We start from the raw sequence: 20,083 nt of genomic DNA on the forward strand, positions 1-20,083 counted from the left end.
CCCTTCTGTCCCTGCATCTTAAGCAGGATTTTGGCTCAGCAATCCTCAGTGTGGTACTGCCTGTGGGTGCTGATATACTTCCTGGTGCCTGCTTGCTATTTAAGAATGTAAGAGCGGCCCTGCTGGATCAGCCCAGCGATTCATCTGTCTTACACAGTGGCCAACTAACTCCTCTGGAGGGCCAACAACAGGGCATGGAGGGCTTTCCCCTGATGTTGCCTCCTGGCTCTGGGATTCAGAGGCTGACTGCCCTTTAGTCACCATGGCCAGTAGCCACTGCTAGACCTATCCTCCATCAATCTATCTAATCCCCTTTTAAAGTTATTTAATGCCTGTGGCCACCACTACATCCTCTGGCAGCAAACACAACATTTTAAACACTTCTGTGTAAAGAAGTATTTCCTTTCACCCATCCTGAACCTACTGTCTATCAGTTTCACTGGATGCCCTTGAGTTCTAGTATTTTGGGAGAGGGAGAAAAAATTCTCTCTCTACTCTTTGTACCCCATGCATAACTTTATAAACATCTATCATAAATCTCAGAAATGAAACTCAAAAGAAGATGATGACGATATTGGATTTATATCCCGCCCTATACTCTGAATCTCAGAGCAGTCACAATCTCCTTTACTTTCGCCCCCCACTCCGCACAACAGACATCCTGTGAGGTGGGTGGGGCTAAGAGAGCTCTCACAGCAGCTGCCCTTTCAAGGACAACTCCTGCAAGAGCTATGGCTGACCCAAGGCCATTCCAGCAGATGCAAATGGAGGAGTGGAGAATCAAACCCAGTTCTCCCAGATAAGAGTCCACACATTTAACCAGTGCACCAAACTGGCTCTCAAGGGTCTTGAATGGAGCAGGAAAAGAACAGGGTGCTTCTGGTTGCCCTCTGTCAAATTTAGTTATTTAACAGATTTATATCCCGCCCTCCCCCAACAGGTCCAGGGCGGCCAACAACAGTTTAAAAACATTAGCAATTTACAAACGTATTAAAATTAGATATATAAAAACATTTTCATATGTATTAAAAATCCCAGATGGCAAAGCACTTTGCTCATCCCTAACAGAAGTATCCCTAACAGTCATGCATCTCAGCACAAGGGAGATACGAGTCCAGCAGCACCTTAGAGATGAACAAGATCTTTTGGGTATAAGTTTTTGGGAGTCAAAGCTCTCTCCTTTCCTAAAGAAGGGAATCTAGCTGCTGTAGTGGAGACCAATACAGCTACACTCTGAAAAGAGAGACAGAGAGAGGCACTCTTTTGTACCGCTGGGTTTGCAGTCTCTCCCTAATGGCCCCCAGCTGAAGCAAAAAGCATCTCTCCTCCAAAGGGAATGCATGATCACAGCTCTACAGTGGCCATTTTGTGATGGCAGGGGGAAGGTGGAGACAGAGCCAAACACAATACGGAGAAGCCCAGTATCCTCTCAGAAACAAAAGCATCCACTGGCTCAAAGTAAGGTGGGGATCCTTGGAGTGACTCCTTGGCCTTCAACTCCCTGCTGCTTCAGTCTTTTGGCTTATCCTGACCTACACTGTAAAGAAAGCTACTACCAACTCCAAGTGGTAGAAGTCTTGAGTCTTCTAGGGGCCTGCCCGCACGATGTTGAAGGAAATCTGGTGAATTTAGACGTCTGAAAAACCAGGGACAATAGCAAGGATTTTGGAGATGAGGTGGGGAGAGGGAAAAGCCCCCTTCACAGTGAAGTCCAAGTCAGCCAGGACTAGCCACACGGCATGCAGGTTCTAGCCTTGTCTCTTGCAGAGAAGACCCTTATACACTAAGCTGGAGAGACAGGATACTCGCAAGGCCAACAGGCAAAGGGCTGGAGAAGGCCTGCTTCGAGTGCACAAGCCTAGTTCCTTATTCTGGACCTCACAAAGATATTATCTCAGATGAACAAGATGCACAGCCTCCTGTCTACTTGCATTGAGCCAGCCTGCAGTCGAAATGGGGCATGGTGATGGGAAAGACGTCTGCCCAAGACCCTGGAAAGCCACTACCAGTCCGAGCAGATGATTCCTACTTGATGGACTAACAGTCTGACACAGTAATGAAGCAGATTTGAGTGACTTTTTTGTTTTGTTTTGAGAAAACCAGATGGGTGTTGCTGCTCAACAAAGGTAGGTGCAGATCTGAACAGAAAGGATGGAGTGTGGATCAAGGCCACACAACAGAGAAAGCTCCCCCCATTCAATTTTGTTTCATAAATGTTATTCTAAAACATGGTTGGCCAAACTGCGGCTCTGGAGTCACATGTGGCTCTTTCACGCACATTGTGTAGCTCTCAAAGCCCTCTTTGGCTGACTTTGAAAAGGCCTTTCTCTTTTTAAATCACTTTGCCAAGCCAAGCCAGCCAGCAGCTTGGAGAATGCATTTAAAGTTGCTTTCTTTCCACCTCTCCCTACCTCCCCCATCTATTTGCCTTCCTTCCTTCTCTCAAACATCTTACGTTCATGTCTTGTGGCTCTCAAATGTCTGATGTCTATTCTATGCGAATCTTGAGTCTGACTTCTTTAGCCTGGCACTAGAAATTATACTAGCAGGAAAAAAACCTTCACAAAGAGCAGCACAACATGGGTTCAGGAGGAGTGAAAATGAGAAGAAGCAAAGAAGGCAAGGATTCCAATAAAGATGTCTACTGGGCAAGCAACCCTGGGGGCGTCACTGACAAGCACCAACACAATATTTCCCTCTCTTTAGAATGGCAAATGCCGCTCAAATGACAGTGGGCAGCCCGTTCGGGACCTATGACAGTGACAAGAAGGGTGCAACCAGCAACATGGCAGGTCCTGTCTGTCTGGTTCTCCTGAGGTTTCAGTCAGCAGGAACTAAGCTACCAATTCAGCAAAGTCATGCGACAGACCTGGTTTGTGTCACTCACACACACACACACGAACCACTTTGCAATCTGTTTGGGGAGGGAGATGTGCTGCCTGACTCTGACCATAGCTCCATTTAAGGTGTGCATCTTTTGGCAGAGGTCAGCAGACAGATATTATTTGGTTGTGAATGGCCTTGCCCGTCTCTCAAGTCCTCTGGCACATGTATGCTGTACTGTACTGTACATGTACACTATACTGTGGAAACCCTCAGAGAAAAATTCTAGCATGACAAGTCAAGAGGAAGATGATGATGATATTGGATTTATATCCCACCCTCCCCTCCGAATCTCAGTGTCTCAGAGTGGCTCACAATCTCCTTTCCCTTCCTCCCCCACAACAGACACCCTGTGAGGTGGGTGGGGCTGAGAGGACTCTCAAAGAAGCTGCCCTTTCAAGGACAACCTCTGCCAGAGCTATGGCTAACCCAAGGCCATTCCAGCAGGTGCATGGGGAATCAAACCCAGTTCTCCCAGATAAGAGTCTGCACACTTAACCACTACACCAAACAAGACAGCTTGTTCATCAAGGTTGGGAGAGAAATGGGCCTAAGAGAGCCAGTTTGGTGTAGTGGTTAAGTGTGTGAACTCCTATCTGGGAGAACCAGGTTTGATTCCCCACTCCCCCACATGCACCTGGCTGGTGTGGCCTTGGGCCAGCCATAACTCTCTCAGAGCTGTTCTCTCAAGAGCAGTTCTCAGAGAGCTCTCTCAGTCCCACCTATCTCACAGGGTGTCTGTTGTGGAGAGGGGAAGCGAAAGGAGCTGTAAGCTGTTCTGAGACTTCAAGTGAAGGGCGGGGTGTAAATCCAACCTCTTCTTCTAACTTCAGACTACGCCCAGTCCTTTGAAGTGGGACACAAAGTCAGAGATCAGGGAGGGGTGGTCTGCTACGGTGACCACCCCAGGCTGACCTCTAACTTCACTAATTGTGGAAGACCATAATATTAAAAGCAGGAGAACATTCAGGATTCTGGTTTGTGCATTAAGAAGCTGCCCCCCACCCTACCCTGAAGACACCAGAGAAAGGATATATCTTCTGCTTCTCTTCGTTGTACAACACATCAACCAGCTGGATGACATTTTTGTGCCGCAACCGCCGTAGAAGTTGTATTTCCCTGGAGGAAGAGAAGAGAGCAACATAATACAGGTGGCTGAACCAAACCAAACCAAACCAAACCACACATCTGCCATCAGGAGCGCCACCAGAAAAAGCAAAGGCTATTTCTTCATTTGTGGTCTGACAAAGGCAGATTTGACTCTCTGATAGTTCCCAAATCTTGCTGATCTCTAAGGTGCTACAGGACTCGACTTGAATCTGACCATTCTAACTGATTTGGAGTTGGGAGTGAGCAGTGAAGTGGCCAAGTTTGCGGATGACACTAAATTGTTCAGGGTGGTGAGAACCAGAGAGGATTGTGAGGCACTCCAAAGGGATCTGTTGAGGCTGGGTGAGTGGGCGTCAACGTGGCAGATGAGGTTCAATGTGGCCAAGTGCAAAGTAATGCACATTGGGGCCAAGAATCCCAGCTACAAATACAAGTTGATGGGGGTGTGAACTGGCAGAGACTGACCAAGAGAGAGATCTTGGGGTCGTGGTAGATAATTCTCTGAAAATGTCAAGACAGTGTGCAATTGCAATAAAAAAGGCCAACGCCATGCTGGGAATTATTAGGAAGGGAATTGAAAACAAATAAGCCAGTATCATAATGCCCCTGTATAAATCGATGGTGTGGTCTCATTTGGAATACTGGTCACCGCACCTCAAAAAGGATATTATAGCATTGGAAAAAGTCCAGAAACAGGCAACTAGAATGATTAAAGGGTTGGAACACTTTCCCTATGAAGAAAGGTTAAAACGCTTGGGGCTTTTTAGCTTGGAAATACGTCAACTGAGGGGTGACATGTTTGAAGTTTACAAGATTATGCATGGGATAGAGAAGGTAGAGAAAGAAGTACTTTTCTCCCTTTCTCACAATACAAGAACTCATGGGCATTCAATGGAATTGCTGAGCAGTCTGGTTAAAACGGATAAAAGGAAGTACTTCTTCACCCAAAGGGTGATTAACATGTGGAATTCACTGCCACAGGAGGTGGTGGCGGCCACAAGCACGGCCACCTTCAAGAGGGGGTTAGATAAAAATATGGAGCAGAGGTCAATCAGTGGCTATTACCCACAGTGTGTGTGTGTGTATAAATAATTTTTTTGGCCACTGTGTGACACAGAGTGTTGGACTAGATGGGCCATTGGCCTGATCCAACATGGCTTCTCTTATGTTCTTACTGCAGACCAAGATGGCTACCCTCAGCAACTTCGTTCCTGGAGGAAGTGACATTTGGGTGCAAACAAACCTCATGGGTATTTGTTGCTGAACTAAACATCAAGCTCCCCTACTGCTCTCTATGGTTCTGCAGCTCCTCACTAGGAAAAGGCTTGCCAGTCACCACTCTCAATGGACTTCCCCTTTCATTTCTGCCTCCTTCTACCCATGGCCAACAGCAGGCATCCAAGTGCCAAGAACAGCAGCTTCTTCCAGGTTTCAAGGACAGCTAAAGGACAGCCCCCCGCCCTCAAATGCACCCTACTGTTTGTTGCCTTGCAACCAGTGTTCCTCCTAAGTTGAGTCAGTGTGAGCCAGCTCACAGTTTTTTAGCCTCCAGCTCACATAGTTTTGTCTTAGCTCAGGAAAAATGGCCCCAGAGCAAACTAATTTATGCAGTAGCTCGCAACTTGAATGCCAGGAGCTCATGAAGTAGAATTTTTGCTCACAAGACTCCACAGCTTAGAGGGAACATTGCTTGTGACTGCGGGCTCGTTTCTTCTCATCTAACAAAACCGCATGTTTGTTTTAGAAAATCAAAGGGTTGATTCCCCCCTGCCCCTCCCCTTATTTGCAAACATCAAAGAATGAAAGCTCCCTTAGGAGTCAACTCTCAATGCCTTTGGACAAGATCCAAGTGTGATTGGCCCTTTGTTTTCACACAGGAAGCTGGCATCTCTCTTGGCTTGGAGCTGAGGGGGGGGGGCGACTGACCCTCTCCGAGGGACTGACCTGCGACAAGGCCTTCACGCTGCTGACCAGTTACCTCCACTTGCATGAGCATAACATCACTGGCCTCAGATGCCAATATTCTCCCTCACTTCTCAGGCACGAGGGAGAACTGAGCCTCTGAGCCTCATTCAGATGGAACAATCACCACACACACCCCTCAGGATTGTTGCACAGACACAGCAGCTGGTAGTGCGAAACCGTCTGCTGCTGCAGAGCACAAAGATTTCAGCAGCTCAGGCCAGAACCCTGTTCCAGGGGCCCTCACTTGCTCAAAGGCGTCTCTCAGATTCAAACGTCTACCAGACTGCTGACACTCACAGCACCCGTTCTTGGCAATTTCTCTTACTACACACCCCCACCCCTCCTCATATTGTTCTGCAAGCTCAACAACAGGAAGAACAGCTCAGCACTATTTCGGCAAGGGGAGGAATACAGTTGAGCGGAGGACTCAGCTGGCATGTCAAGGGGGAAAGCAAATGCGCTGCCAGAGCGAGAGAGCCATGCTGCTCAAGGGGACACCCTGTACTCTGGGTTGCTCGCAGCCTCCTCAGGACACGTAGCCCCTGCGACTTCACACCCCTGGGCGCTCTTCCCAAGCCACAGACGGAGGGCGCCTGATGTAGAAGGACTTCGGAAGCCTACAGCAGGCAGTAAACACTTCAGCAAGCCTCACAATCACTAGCAAAATCCCTCTCCCACAGTATCAGGGAAGAGCTTGGACGCACACCCTGAAGCCGACACTGGAAACCATCCCAAACAGGTCAGCCTTCTGCAGCACAGGGAAGGACCAGACCTTCTGAGGCCCACTGTCAGTTCAGCAGATCCCTGCTATGAAGAAGAAGATATTGGATTTATATCCCTCCCTCCACTCTGAATCTGAGTCTCAGAATGGCTCACTATCTCCTTTCCCTTCCTCCCCCACAACAGACACCCTGTGAGAAGGGTGGGGCTGAGAGGGCTGTCACAGCAGCTGCCCTTTCAAGGACAACTCTGTGAGAGCTATGGCTGACCCAAGGCCATTCCAGCAGCTGTAAGTGGAGGAGTGGGGAATCAAACCTGGTTCTCCCAGATCAGAGTCTGCACACCTAACCCCTGCACCAAACTGGCTCTCACATTCACACCACCCTACATACTCTCTCTGCATTTGCACTGGAAACTAATACATGGCATGGGAATTAGGGTAAAGAGTGAAGTTTCAGGTTGTGCTCTCCAAATCATGCGATGTAGGCTTGACTTCTAGGCTTCGGAGGAGATTCCCTGAATGATAAACTACCAAGGAGTTAACGACAAGCATCTCATGATGCAGAGGGCTGCTGTTATCCTATGTGCATCTCTTTCTTCATGTGCTCGTGTCATTTGGGGGCTGGGGAAGACACCACATACCACAGAATTCCAAAATGTATAATGCCAGTGGACAGCGTGACCCTAAAGCAAGAGACTCTTGTGGTTTGGATATCTGCATACAGACCGCACTAACCATCTCAGGGGCCCAACTCACAATCTGGAACAAGTGAGACATGAAGTGAAACATTAACTCCCCACCCCCAACTTTCATCTTGTGTGCTGCTTTTAGCTATAGGGTTGGCAGAATCTCTTTACAGAGGCTGCTCAAAGACAGAGGAGAAAAGGAGAAGATGCCTCGAGCAATTTGCAGGAAGACATCCATAAACCACAGCTTGGGACACCTCTCTGCTGCCTGCTTCATCCCCAGAAATTAGCTTACCTAGCTAAGGAGTGCAGAAAACATGGCTGTCCCCTCTCAGCAAATCCACCAGGTCAATATATAGATGCTAATGACTCAGGCAAAAAGGGGGACTCATTCTACAGTCTTCACTGGAAATGCAAGGTTGCCAAAGTCAGAGGGCACAGTGGCATTTGTGCTCCCTTAGCTCACCCCCCCTTCCTTTATGTCATTCCACAGGATCAAATGTGCCTCAATGGCACAACTGGATGTGTCGGCAGCACTGACGCTGTCCAAGTGCATTGTGCTAAAAGAGATGAGGTTCGAATAGTGGCTGCACATGGAACAATGAGCCAGCAAATCTGCAGAGAGGGTGCCAACCAACAGAGCAGTGAATCACTTTTTAGACTCCGCAACGGATGCAAAGTGTTCCCAAGCCTTTGGCAACCCAGGGGTGGGGTGGGGATTGGATATGGAAACTGCCATTCGGCTTGAACTTCTCAATATGGGGAGCAAACAGCAAGGATTAAGAGGCAGGCTGACCTGACCTATGTGGAAGAAGAAACAAACAACACTAGTCTTACAAAGGAACTTAACAGCCTTGCCTGGCTGAAAAGTTAGAACAAGCACATTGCATCACATCATGAGGGACAAGAGCTAAGAGCCCAGGAAGCAGGAAACCTTTACAGAAGTGGCTTCTTTCTCCAAATGACCGGGGTGGACAGAAGAGGCAGGCTGCTAACTTTTGCAGACTTGCTTACAGGGCTGCTTGAAATACCCAAGGAAGGCTTGGGAAGGGGTGGGGGGAGACGGGGTACAGATTCTAGTCCTGCTCTAGCACCTTTACCAGCACAAGAGATGAGCCTGCGGTTCAACCCACTCCTTCCCTTGACGGAATCACACAGACATGCATCCCCCAACCCCAGCTTCCTCAAGAAGGGGGGGGGGGGCGGGTAAAAGATGCCACTCCACCTGAAGCTAGGAAGTTGTCATGGCGAAAAAGACAAGCAAGGCTTGCAAAATCCAAGCTGACACAATGACAAGGCCTGCCAAGTATTTTATGCTCAGCCTCCAAAGATAGCAAGCATGGAGGGCTGCAATCAGTCAAGGATATCACTGTGATGGACTCCCGAGGGGATAGGCGGCTCCCTGACTTTCCAGAGACTGCCGAATTGGAAAGCAAGAGACTTAAACACACACACTAACCCCTCACTGAATGACAATGGACAGCTCCAACTGAAAGGGTCAGTTGGGATCTGCCAGCAATCTGTCTTATATAGAGCTACCAGCTGGGAAAGCTGGAAACTCCAGAAGCACTTTATGACTGCAAGGAATGAGCCCCCAGAAATCTGTTTAAAAACTCTCTAAAAAGGTAAAGGTGGTCCCCTCTGCAAGCACCAGTCGTTTCCGACTCTGGGGTGACGTCGCATCATGACATTTTCACGGCAGACTTTTTACGGATGGTTTGCCATTGCCTTCCCCAGTCGTCTACACTTTCCCCCCAGCAGGCTGGGTACTCATTTGACTGACCTCGCAAGAATGGAAGGCTAAGTCAATCTGGAGCCGGCTACCGGAACCCAGCTTCTGCTGGGATCAAACTCAGGTTGGGAGCAGAGAATTCGGACTGCAGTACTGCAGCTTTAACACAATGCCCTCATTTAAATAAAGAAAAAGGATGTTTCGTCTTAGGAGGCATCCTGCTACTGTTACACAAGTTGTCTGACTATCTTTGCAGGAGAAGCTGAGCTCTTTTCATGCTTCAGCCTGCAGAGATTTCAACTACTGCCGACAGTGAACTCAGGAGGCAAAGCTATTATACCCACTGGCACAAAAAGGCTGACATAACCACCAAAGGCAGAATGAACTGGCCTTCAAGTCCTCTGTAGCTCCAAAGAACGTTTAGAAGCATCACATCCCTGGTGGTTAAAATACAAGTTTGCTTCTACAGTGATCTCAAGCATCCAAAGGAGACTGCAGAATATGCCCCTGAAATACTTTCCCCTCCCCAAAAGACACAGGGAGAGTTGCCTTCTCAACCCCAAACGTTGATGGCACAAACAGAAAGAACTGCCAACCTTGCATCTCTCTCACATGCACATATCTCCATGTCTGCTCTGGAAAATGACCATCACCATCTATTCAGATGACCCTTTCAGCGTCTGACAAGTATACTAAACATGGCGTGGGGTGGGGTGGGGAATGGTATGAAAGTGAGATGTTTACAGTACTTTCCCAACCCCTCTTCTCTGAATAGCGCTCAGGGCAGCATGCATGATTCTAACTTTGATCCTCACAACAATCCTGTGAGGCAGGCTAGGCACAGGGCAAACGACTGGCTGGAGTGAGCTTTGGGGCAGAGCAGGGATTAGATGGCTGACGCTCGAAGCACTGGACCATGGTCACAGCTGGCTGTGCAACGTCACATCTGACTTGACATCCCAGGGTTTTCCAAGGCAAGAGGCATTCAGAGGTGGTTTGCCATTGCCTGCCTCCGTGCAGCAATTCTGAACTTCCTTAGTGGTCCACCAGGGCTGGTCCTGCTTAGCTTCTGAGGTTTGATGAGATCAGGCCTGCCTGGACCATCCCGATCAGGGCATTTTACCACATTGGCTCTGATTTTAAAACCCACCATACTGACATCCTGCCCTTCCTTCAACTCCACTGCTCAGGGTGGCAGGCAAACCAATCCCTCCCCCTGTCCGAGGTCTCCCACTGAGTAGCCATTGGAACCCAGGACTCCTGAATGCCAGTAGCAGTGAAGACCATCAGACACAGCGATTCCCTTCTCCACCTCTCCAGAAGGGGAGCCTACAAGGAAATCTTTTAAAAAACAAGCACAAGCTTGAGCCCATCAGACCTCAGACAGGTCATGTCAAAATAGTACACAAAAATTCTGCAACTAGGAGATTCCGTAGAGTTACCCATCTATCAAGGGGAGGGCGGGATATAAATACGATAAATTTATTTATTTATTTATTGCATTTATATCCCGCCCTCCTCTATCGTGCTCAGGACAGCTAACAACAGTTAAAACAATTGAACAACAATTTTAAATTAATACAATAAAACATTATTAAAATAGAATTTTTGATTTCCAGATGGAACTAATAGTGCTAATAATTAAATTCTTTGGTGTTTAAGCACCTTATTCTTCTGTCTGGTTCGAGATAAATATTAATGTTGTGGGATGGTGGATACTCAGCACTGCCGTTGATGTTAAAGCATCTCCAATTAGGTATTAAAAGCCTGTCTAAACAGGTATGTCTTACAGGCCCTGTGGAATTGTGGCAAGTCCCAAAAGGCCCGAATCTCTTCGGGGAGGGCATTCCAGAGAGTGGGAGCAGCCACCGAGAAGGCTCTTGCCCTCATGGTGGACAGGCAGACATCCTTTAGCCCAGGGATTTTTAAAAGATCTTGGGAGCTTGATTGTAGTGCTCTCTGAGGTTTGTGTGCGGAAAGGCGGTCCCAGAGGTAGACAGTCCCAGGCCATATAGGGCTTTAAAGGTCGTCACAGCACCTTGAACCAGGCTCGGAACGCCACAGGCAACCAGTGCATCGTCTCCAGTGCAGGTTGGATGTGCACCCGTAAAGGCAACTCCAGTACCAACCTGGCTGCAGCATTCTGCACTAGTTGCAGCTTCCAGGTCCGTGTCAAGGGCAGCCCCATGTAGAGGGCATTACAGTAGTCTATTCTTTAGGTGACCGTTGCGTGGATTACTATGGCTAAGCTGCTGCGCTCCAGGTATGGAGCCAATTGCCTTATCTGCCTAAGATGGTAAAATGCAGATTTGGCAGTGGCTGCCAAATAAACATTTGATATTTATAATGGTTATTACCTTTAAAGCCCTATACGGCCAGGGACCTGCATACCTTTCCCCACATGTACCCCAGAGAGCACTTTGGTCAGGGTCACAAAACCTACTCTCGATCCTCAGCATTGAAGAGGCCAGGCTCAACATGACCAGAGCCAGGTCCTTTTCTGTTGTGGCTCCTGGCTGGTGGAACAAGCTTCCAGAGGAGGTTAGGGTCCTGCAAGAGCTTTCACAGTTCCGCAGGGTCTGCAAAACAGTGCTCTTCCAGCAGGCATTTTTGAATTAAAATCTACGACAACAGAAAAAACAGATACTAAACCATTTGGCCCAAAAAGAAACACGCACTATTTGGCCCACCTCCAACACTCTACTGTGACCTGGAACTGTTAGATCAAATAGCACCTTCCATTGTTTTATGATATTGTTTTATATGTTTTTATCTATGATGCACTTTATATTTTTATGTGACAGATTAATCACTGGTTTTTATGACCTTTCAATGTGAGCTGCCCTGAGCCTGCTTCGGCGGGGAGGGCGGGATATAAGTCAAATAAATAAATACATTATAATAAGGAAGCAGGGAGGAGCCAGAATACAATGAACAATTAAGAGTGTGTCTAATTTGCAAGGCCAATTTAAAAACTTTGGCTGCCAGAAGGCAGCTAATTGGGCGCTTGGACAACGCACCAGAGACATAAAAATCCCAGCAGTTTTGAAGCCCACAGGGAAATTTCTTTCCTTGTTCTACTCCCAAGAAATAGAAAAACCAGAAATAGGGAGGAAATCCAAAGAATGTGCGATGCTTTCTCATTAACTCTGCACTCATCTTACTGCTTTAATAATGTTAAATGTTTTATAACGTAGAAGATGAAGAAGATGATATTGGATTTCTATCCCGCCCTCCACTCCGAAGAGTCTCAGAGCGGCTCACAGTCTCCTTTACCTTCCTCCCCTACAACAGACACCCTGTGAGGTGGCTGGGGCTGGAGAGGGCTCTCACAGCAGCTGCCCTTTCAAGGACAACTCCAGCCAGAGCTATGGCTGACCCAAGGCCATTCCAGCAGGTGCAAGTGGAGGAGTGGGGAATCAAACCCGGTTCTCCCAGATAAGAGTCCGCACACTTAACCACTACACCAAACTGGCTCTCCCATCTGAAATGCTACTACTGGATATATTTATGACATTTAAAATGTAAATAATTTTATTTTCTGCAAGCAAGTCTACAAATGGGAGGGTGGGGAGGATGCTGCTGCACCCTAACCTTGCTCAGAACAAGTCATCAGTTTTTTCCCTAAGAAGCCAACAAGCTTAATCTTCCAAGATATCTCAATTCCACCATGGCTTAGGGTCACAGAGGAAAAACTTCCCTGTTTTGGCCTTACAAAACAATATCTTAACTCTCTTACATACGATAAAGCCAGAGAGCTGATGAAACAGAGAAAATCAGATATTGCCAGACAGAATGATCTTAATAGTACCTCAAAATGGCAAGCCCTTGTCCAATGGCTGGGGCTGATGGGAGTTGTAGGCAAAAAACATCTGGAGAGCTACCATTGGCCACCCCTGGTATATACCCCTGCTGTAATGAAGGGACAGACTCTTTAATGCATGTCCTGTATGACTGCAAGATGTACAGCATCCACTGTGAAATCCTTCCTTTTCCTGCAATCTTGCCTACCACTCTTAATCAAAAAATGCAACAACTGACAGATCTTTTGAATGATAGGAACGCTAGGGTTATACTCAAATTAGCTAAATTTGGCTGGCTTACCACCAGAACCAGAAAGTCACTCATAGCTTTGAAGGGAAATAGCTAGGGATTTTCTTTCTCTTTCTCTTACTTGGTAGTTTTAAAAATGTTTAATCCCATTATTAACTGTATGTATGTATGTTTCATAACTGATTGTAGCAATTTTACCTTTGTTCTCTCAGCACAATTTATATGGGTTACTGTAAGTGGCATTGGTTTTATCTGTATTATTTTTGCTGGCTTTTGCTGTGAAAAAACTTACTACTACTTGTCTTTGTTGTCAGAAAGACAGGGGGAAAGTTAAAAAGAATATATGAGTTTTACAGTAAACAAAAGAAAGTGTAAATTTTAGTATGTATGCACACTTCTTCAGGTACATCGAAACAGACTTCACCATGACATATAGGTTGCGACAAGGTAATGGTTGACAAAGCCTGCTTCAATGTATCTGAAGAAGTGTGCATCCACCCAAAAGCTTATACCCAGAATTAAACTCTGTTGGTCTTAAGGTACCAGTGGATTCAAACATTGTTCTGTTGCTTAGGGGAGGGGCTGTGGCTCACAAGCATTGCATCTGCTTGGCAGGCAGAAGGTCCCAGGTTCAATCCCCAGAACCTCCACAGAAAAGAAAAGAAAAGAAAAGAAAAGAAAAGAAAAGAAAAGAAAAGAAAAGAAAAGAAAAGAAAAGAAAAGAAAAGAAAAGAAAAGAAAAGAAAAGAAAAGAAAAGAAAAGAAAAGAAAAGAAAAGAAAAGAAAAGAAAAGAAAAGAAAAGAAGGACTTCAGATCAACATGGCTATCCACCAAAAGAAAGTACAGTAGCTGGACAGAAATGGTCTCAGAAAGAGAACAGGACTTAGCTGCATATTTGGATATTGAGGTAAAAGTTAACACAGAAAACACCAAACTGTTTCCATCATAGAATATTAATTCTGGACATTTAAACAACAAATATCCTTGAAAAGACACCAACAATATACAGGGGAATTAGCTTGTTCCAAAGCTAGAGGTGGCCTTCAACAGAATAACACTTCATAAGAACATAAGAGAAGCCATGTTAGATCAGGCCAATGGCCCATCCAGTCCAACATTCTGTGTCACACAGCGGCCAAATATATATATATATATACACACACACACACACTGTGGCTAATAGCCACTGATGGACCTCTGCTCCATATTTTTATCTAACCCCCTCTTGAAGGTGGCCATGCTTGTGGCCGCCACCACCTCCTGTGGCAGTGAATTCCACATGTTAATCACCCTTTGGGTGAAGAAGTACTTCCTTTTATCCGTTTTAACCTGTCTGCTCTGCAATTTCATCGAATGCCCACGAGTTCTTGTATTGTGAGAAAGGGAGAAAAGTACTACTTTCTCTACTTTCTCCATCCCATGCATTATCTTGTAAACCTCTATCATGTCACCCCTCAGTCGACGTTTCTCCAAGCTAAAGAGCCCTAGGCGTTTCAACCTTTCTTCATCGGGAAGGTGTTCCAGCCCTTTAATCATTCTAGTTGCCCTTTTCTGAACTTTCTCCAATGCTATAATATCCTTTTTGAGGTGCAGTGACCAGAACTGCACACAGTACTCCAACTGAGACCGCACCATTCAAACTATACATTTTAAGCAAATAACTTAAATGTTTTTACTTGTTCAAAAAAAGTTCAGTAGCCCTTTCCCCCAGTATTGCTGCCCCCAAATTACTAGTTTTTCCATTAAAAAAACTGCGCGGGGGGGGGGGGGGGTCCTTGGGGAAAATTTTTCCCTGAAGAAATTCTCCACCCCCTTTCATGTCTCTAGGACACTCTTCCTTGTTTCCTCCTATCTGCTCCATGGACAGAGCACCAACGCCAGCCAAATAAATCGCAGCAGTCTTTATGGAACAGACCAGGTTAACTTGAATGGGCAGGCTGTTTTTGAGAGAAACCACAACAGCTTGGAGGCATCTGAGAGCTGGGATGGGTGAGGGCTCATCTACAAGGTCCTCTACAAGCTCTCCCCGCATTCATCTCTGTAGGAACGTCCTCCTTTGAGTCTTAGTTGGGATTTCATGACGTACTTCTGTGTTTGTTAGGAAAAGTCACAAACCCGCCAAGTTCATGCAAGGATCCCCTCTGTGTACCGTCACCATGACAAGGCAGGTTACAGGAATCTGGCTGGTTGCCAGAAAAGACCAGATGGCCAGAAGGGATCAGCTAAAGAAGGGAGACTCAGAAAGGGGCAGAGGAGAGGAGAATAAACCTTCCCTTATGTACTATCCAGTCAGACAGTTACATTTGCCCTAGCTGACCTCGACTGCTCATTCAGATATGATCTCCACCAGCAATGTAAACAAAGGAAGAGAACTGGGACAACAGTGTACTCTGCACAAACACCTAGAATGCCACATGAATACCAACTAGGCCCCAACATTATTAGCCTGCACAAGCTATCTGCAAGCCCGTCTAGACAGGCAAAGACATTTTTGATATTTGGGGCACCCAACCAGAACCTGAAAGAGGCAGGGAGGGAAGAACCAGCATTCTTCCAGTTTACAAACACTTTGTTACCACTAATTACAGGTCATTCACAAGCCTTATATGACAGACAAAAACACTTCATGGAATCCAAGTTGGAAGGCCATCTAGTCCAGGGGTGTCGAACTCCTTTGTTATGAGGGCTGGATCTGACATAAGTGAGACCTTGTCGGGCCGGGCCGTGTTGGGCTGGGCCATGTGTATACCTATTTAAGGTTAGGTAGCATATAAACTTTTTAAAGGACACAAACACAACTAAAGATTTTTTTTAAAGAAAACCTTAAAATAAAACATGCTAAAACATTAACACTCGTTGGTCTTAAAGGTGCTCTCTTTGTATTTTTCCCATGGGATGCAGGGGACCAGGAAGGGGAGGAGCCTCAAACATTGGAGAAAGTCAAGGTTTTGCTCTGTAGCTCCTGTGCCATTGAGCAAGCCTTGCAAAGCAAGCTGTTATGCAGAAGGAAGCAAGAGAGAGGGAGAAGGGAAGCAGACAAGAGCTCGGGGGCCTGATAAGAGCCCTTCAAGGGCCTGATTTGATCCGCAGGCCACATGTTTGATACCCCTGATCTAGTCCAGCCCCCTCCTCCATGCAAGATCAACCTAAAGCATCTCTGACAATCATCCAGCTGCGTTTTGAAGACTGCCAATGCAGGGGAGCTCACCACATTCCTAGGCAGCTGGTTCCACCTCTGAATTACTGATTGTAAAAAAAAATTCTAATATCCAGCTGGTACCTTTCTGCTTGTACTTTGAGCCTCTGAGGTCCATTGCTTCTGGTCCTATCCATGGCTGCCAAGTGGAACACTCCTTGCCCTCCTCTAAGTGACAGCCTTTCAGATATTTAAAGAGAGCAATCCTGTCCCCCCTCAATCTCCTCTTCTCCAGACTGAACATTCCCAAGGCCCTCCTCAGCCTTTCCTCACAGGGTTCTTCCTTGATCATCCTCATTGCTCTCTTCTGCACTTGCTCAATTTTGTCCACATCTTTTTTGTCCATGTCACTTATGTGATGCTCTGGTCTGGAAAACTAGTGTCTATGCCCAGATCTGCTGATAGAAATGAACTAGAACGGTGCCTGCAGCAGAACCACTCAGAGGTGTGAGCATGTCCCAGTCTCAAAAGATGTCCCAGGTAAAAATGTCCCCAGTAAGCAGAAAACTAGCACAGCAGGAGGAGACTCGGGGTAGAACCTCTCCCTGCTGCTTTCTATTAGACGTCTGATGGCTACATTTTCAGATTTGGAGGAGGAGCATTCAAGAACGGTATCTTCTCAACAGAACAATCCACTCTGTCAATGCGTTCTGCTGTATCTATGGCCAGTCCTCTCCGACTTGCAAGCTGGCAACACTAGGCAAGTCACAAGGACTGACTGCACAACATCTTTCCTGATCACCTTTGCAAATGCCCAAGCTTCACTGTTTCACCATTAAAAAGTCCACCTGCTTCAAGAACAGAGCCATCATACCACAATTCCTGGCAGTCCCCTTCACATCAGGCACATGTGCAAGGCCAAATTCAATTTAATCAGTGCGCAAAGAAAAAAGCAATAGTACACTAATGGGGGGAGAGACTATTAATCTCTAGCAAAAGTAGCTCTATTCAGTGGTATGCAGATACAGCAAGAAGTGCTCCAGAAGACTCAAAGGGGGACTGGGCTCTGAGAGAGGGGGGTTTAGGGGAAGTGAGTGGACCACTTCGTACAAACTCTGCCTCAGACACACACAGATGCCATGCTAGAGGGAACTTGGCTCCAATGAGTACACAGGAAAAGCTTCCTAGAACAGCAAAAGGGCACAGCTGGGCACTAAATGGCACAAAGCAGGAACAAGATGGGAAACCACAGATGCACAGGCCTAACCTTAGCCTATCAACAGCTAGTTAGCTAAATCCACCCACACACACACAATTACTTTCTTTACTGTCAAGTACTCTGGGATTCTATGATTCCACTTAGACTCATAGAATCAAAGACTTGGAAGGGGCCATAGAGGCCATCTAGTCCAACCCCCTGCTCAATACAGATTCCGCCTACAGCATCCCTGACAAGTGTTTGTCCAGCTGCTGCTTAAAAAATGCCAGGGGGGGGGAGCTCACCACCTCCCTTGGTAGCAGATTCCACTGCTGAACAACTCTGACTGTAAAAAGGTTTTTCCTAATATCCAGCTAGCATCTTTCTGCCCTTAATTTAAACCCATTCTTGTGAGTCCTCTCCTCTGCTGCCAACAGAAACAGCTCCCTGCCCTCCACTAAGTCAGGAGTCCCCAACCCCAGGGCCGCGGACCGGTCCCGGTCTGTGGCTTGTTAGCAACTGGGCCATGGAGCAAGGCAGAGCACCACCCCTTTCTCCCACTTGGGACCTAGGTGGGCAAAAGAGGCAGCGTGGCCTCACCCCAAGCACCACCTCTTTCATCTGCCTGGGTCCTGGGCAGGTGGAAGGGGCAGCAAAGCAGCGACTTTACCCCTCATGTGGGGGCAGGGACAGGGTGTGGGGGGCAGCCTGTGGCGGCAAAAAATTCCACACTGCTCCCCCCCTCTGGTCCATGGAAAAATTGTCTTCCACGAAACCGGTCCCCAGTGCCAAAAAGGTTGGGTGCCCCTGCTCTAAATGACAGCCCTTCAAATACTTAAAAGAGAGCAATCCTGTCCCTTTCATATCAAATATCAGCCTGCAACTCACCAGCATCAGTGGGCCAAGCCCAAAGATTAATCACCACAAGGGTTATCGAAAGGGGCTGGGGCTCCCAATCTCAGACTGCATTTGGACATCAAAATAAATTGTGCAACAAGCTCTGGCTAGTCTACTGGAAGAAAATAATGCTTTATTTACTTCAAACATACCTCACCTCCCAGCCACCCCGTAAACGGGGACCCAAAGTGGTTTACATCACTCTCCTCCTCTCCATTTTATCCTCACAATGCCCCTGTGAGGCAGGTTAGGCTGGAAATGTGCAGATGGCCAAAGTTCACCCAGCAAACTTCCACAGTAGAGTGTTGATTTGAACCCGGGTCTCCCAGAACATAGCACAACCCTATAAAGAGTACTGGATCATGCACCAATCCAGGCAGGTTTGTTCCAGTGGGAAGGCCATCCATCTTTGAGACCGAGGAGTCATGTATGAGTTCAGATGTTATCACACAGCAAGATGAACAAACAAGCTACAACCCCCGGCTCGAAGTCCCAGTCTGATGCCAGCATTCAAATTTCAGTCTGTTGGACTACCTTCACTCAGATGTCACAAGCAGGGTTTGACCAGACTAGTTCCCTCATAGCACCTGAATGAAACCATGATCTTGGAAGTTTTGAGGGATTAGTAGGGAAGAAGAGAGGGATAAAAGTTAATATCCAACTAACTATGAAGCTTGCCTTGCAGAACGCCACAGAAAACACCTCCCTCCCACAAAAACAGGTGCTTTACGACTGCAAACTTCTCCGTACCGATTGTAGAATGTTGCATTTTTAGGCAATAATGTACCAAAGCAAAAGATGGAGATGAGATGTTGACAAGTTATTCAACAGGGACCTCAGATTACAGCCACGCTTCAAAGGCCGACAGCTCTACACAAGTTTCCAGGGTAAGGAGTGCTTATGCAAAGACAGAGCTCTTCACCAAATTAGCCAGCTTTTCTTTCTGCATGGGCCAACAGCAACCGTTAGAGGCTGCCCCCTCTTCATCTTTCTACAATCCACAACAGCCCCTGAAACAGACATCGCTTTTGGAGAGGCTAGTCAGGCCAGGACTAGGAAGCCATCAAAACTGTCCATTCACCTTGCCTTGCCAACTGTAGTCCACCAGGAGAAAACAGCAAGAGTCCACTAGCGCCTTAAAGAGGAACAAAATTTGTGGCAGAGTATGTGCTCATACCTGAAGGCATGAGTAGTGTCTCACGAAAGCTCATAACCCTGCCACAAATGCCATTCCTCTTCAAGGTGCTACTTGACTCTTGCTCTTTCCTACCACTATGGACACACAAACATAGCTCCCCATCTTAATCTTAGCCACCAGAAAAGGGGAAAAATCTATTAATGGGATTATTCTTCTTCAGAATACTAATGAGGACCTAAAGTAAACCACTGAGTCTCTTTCGTGGTTTTTATTAAGAACATAAGAGAAGCCGTGTTGGAACAGGCCAATGGCCCATCCAGTCCAACACTCTGTCACACAGTGGCCAAAAAAATCAGGTGCCATCAGGAGGTCTGCCAGTGCGGCTAGAAGCCCTCTCACTGTGCCCCCCCCCCCCAGCACCAAGAATACAAAGCATCACTGCCCCAGACAGAGAGTTCCAACAATACGCTGTGGCTAAGAGTCACTAATGGACCTCTGCTCCATATGCTTATCCAGTCCCCTCTTGAAGCTGTCTGTGCTTGTGGCCTCCTGTGGCAGTGAAT

The 20,083-nt window shown here is 47.0% G+C and overlaps 1 protein-coding gene across 2 annotated transcripts in view; it reads right to left on the reverse strand.

The window, feature by feature from the left end:
* Positions 1-20,083, reverse strand: part of STK11 (serine/threonine kinase 11) — a 97,730-nt gene that overhangs the window by 68,286 nt on the left and 9,361 nt on the right. For both annotated transcript variants that reach the window (XM_060232859.1, XM_060232861.1), the window contains exon 2: positions 3,919-4,002. In XM_060232859.1, the coding sequence (XP_060088842.1) occupies positions 3,919-4,002 (84 nt within the window). The remainder of the gene's footprint in view (positions 1-3,918; positions 4,003-20,083) is intronic.

The sequence above is a fragment of the Heteronotia binoei genome, chromosome 2 (assembly GCF_032191835.1).
Source record: "Heteronotia binoei isolate CCM8104 ecotype False Entrance Well chromosome 2, APGP_CSIRO_Hbin_v1, whole genome shotgun sequence".
Lineage (NCBI taxonomy): Eukaryota > Metazoa > Chordata > Lepidosauria > Squamata > Gekkonidae > Heteronotia > Heteronotia binoei.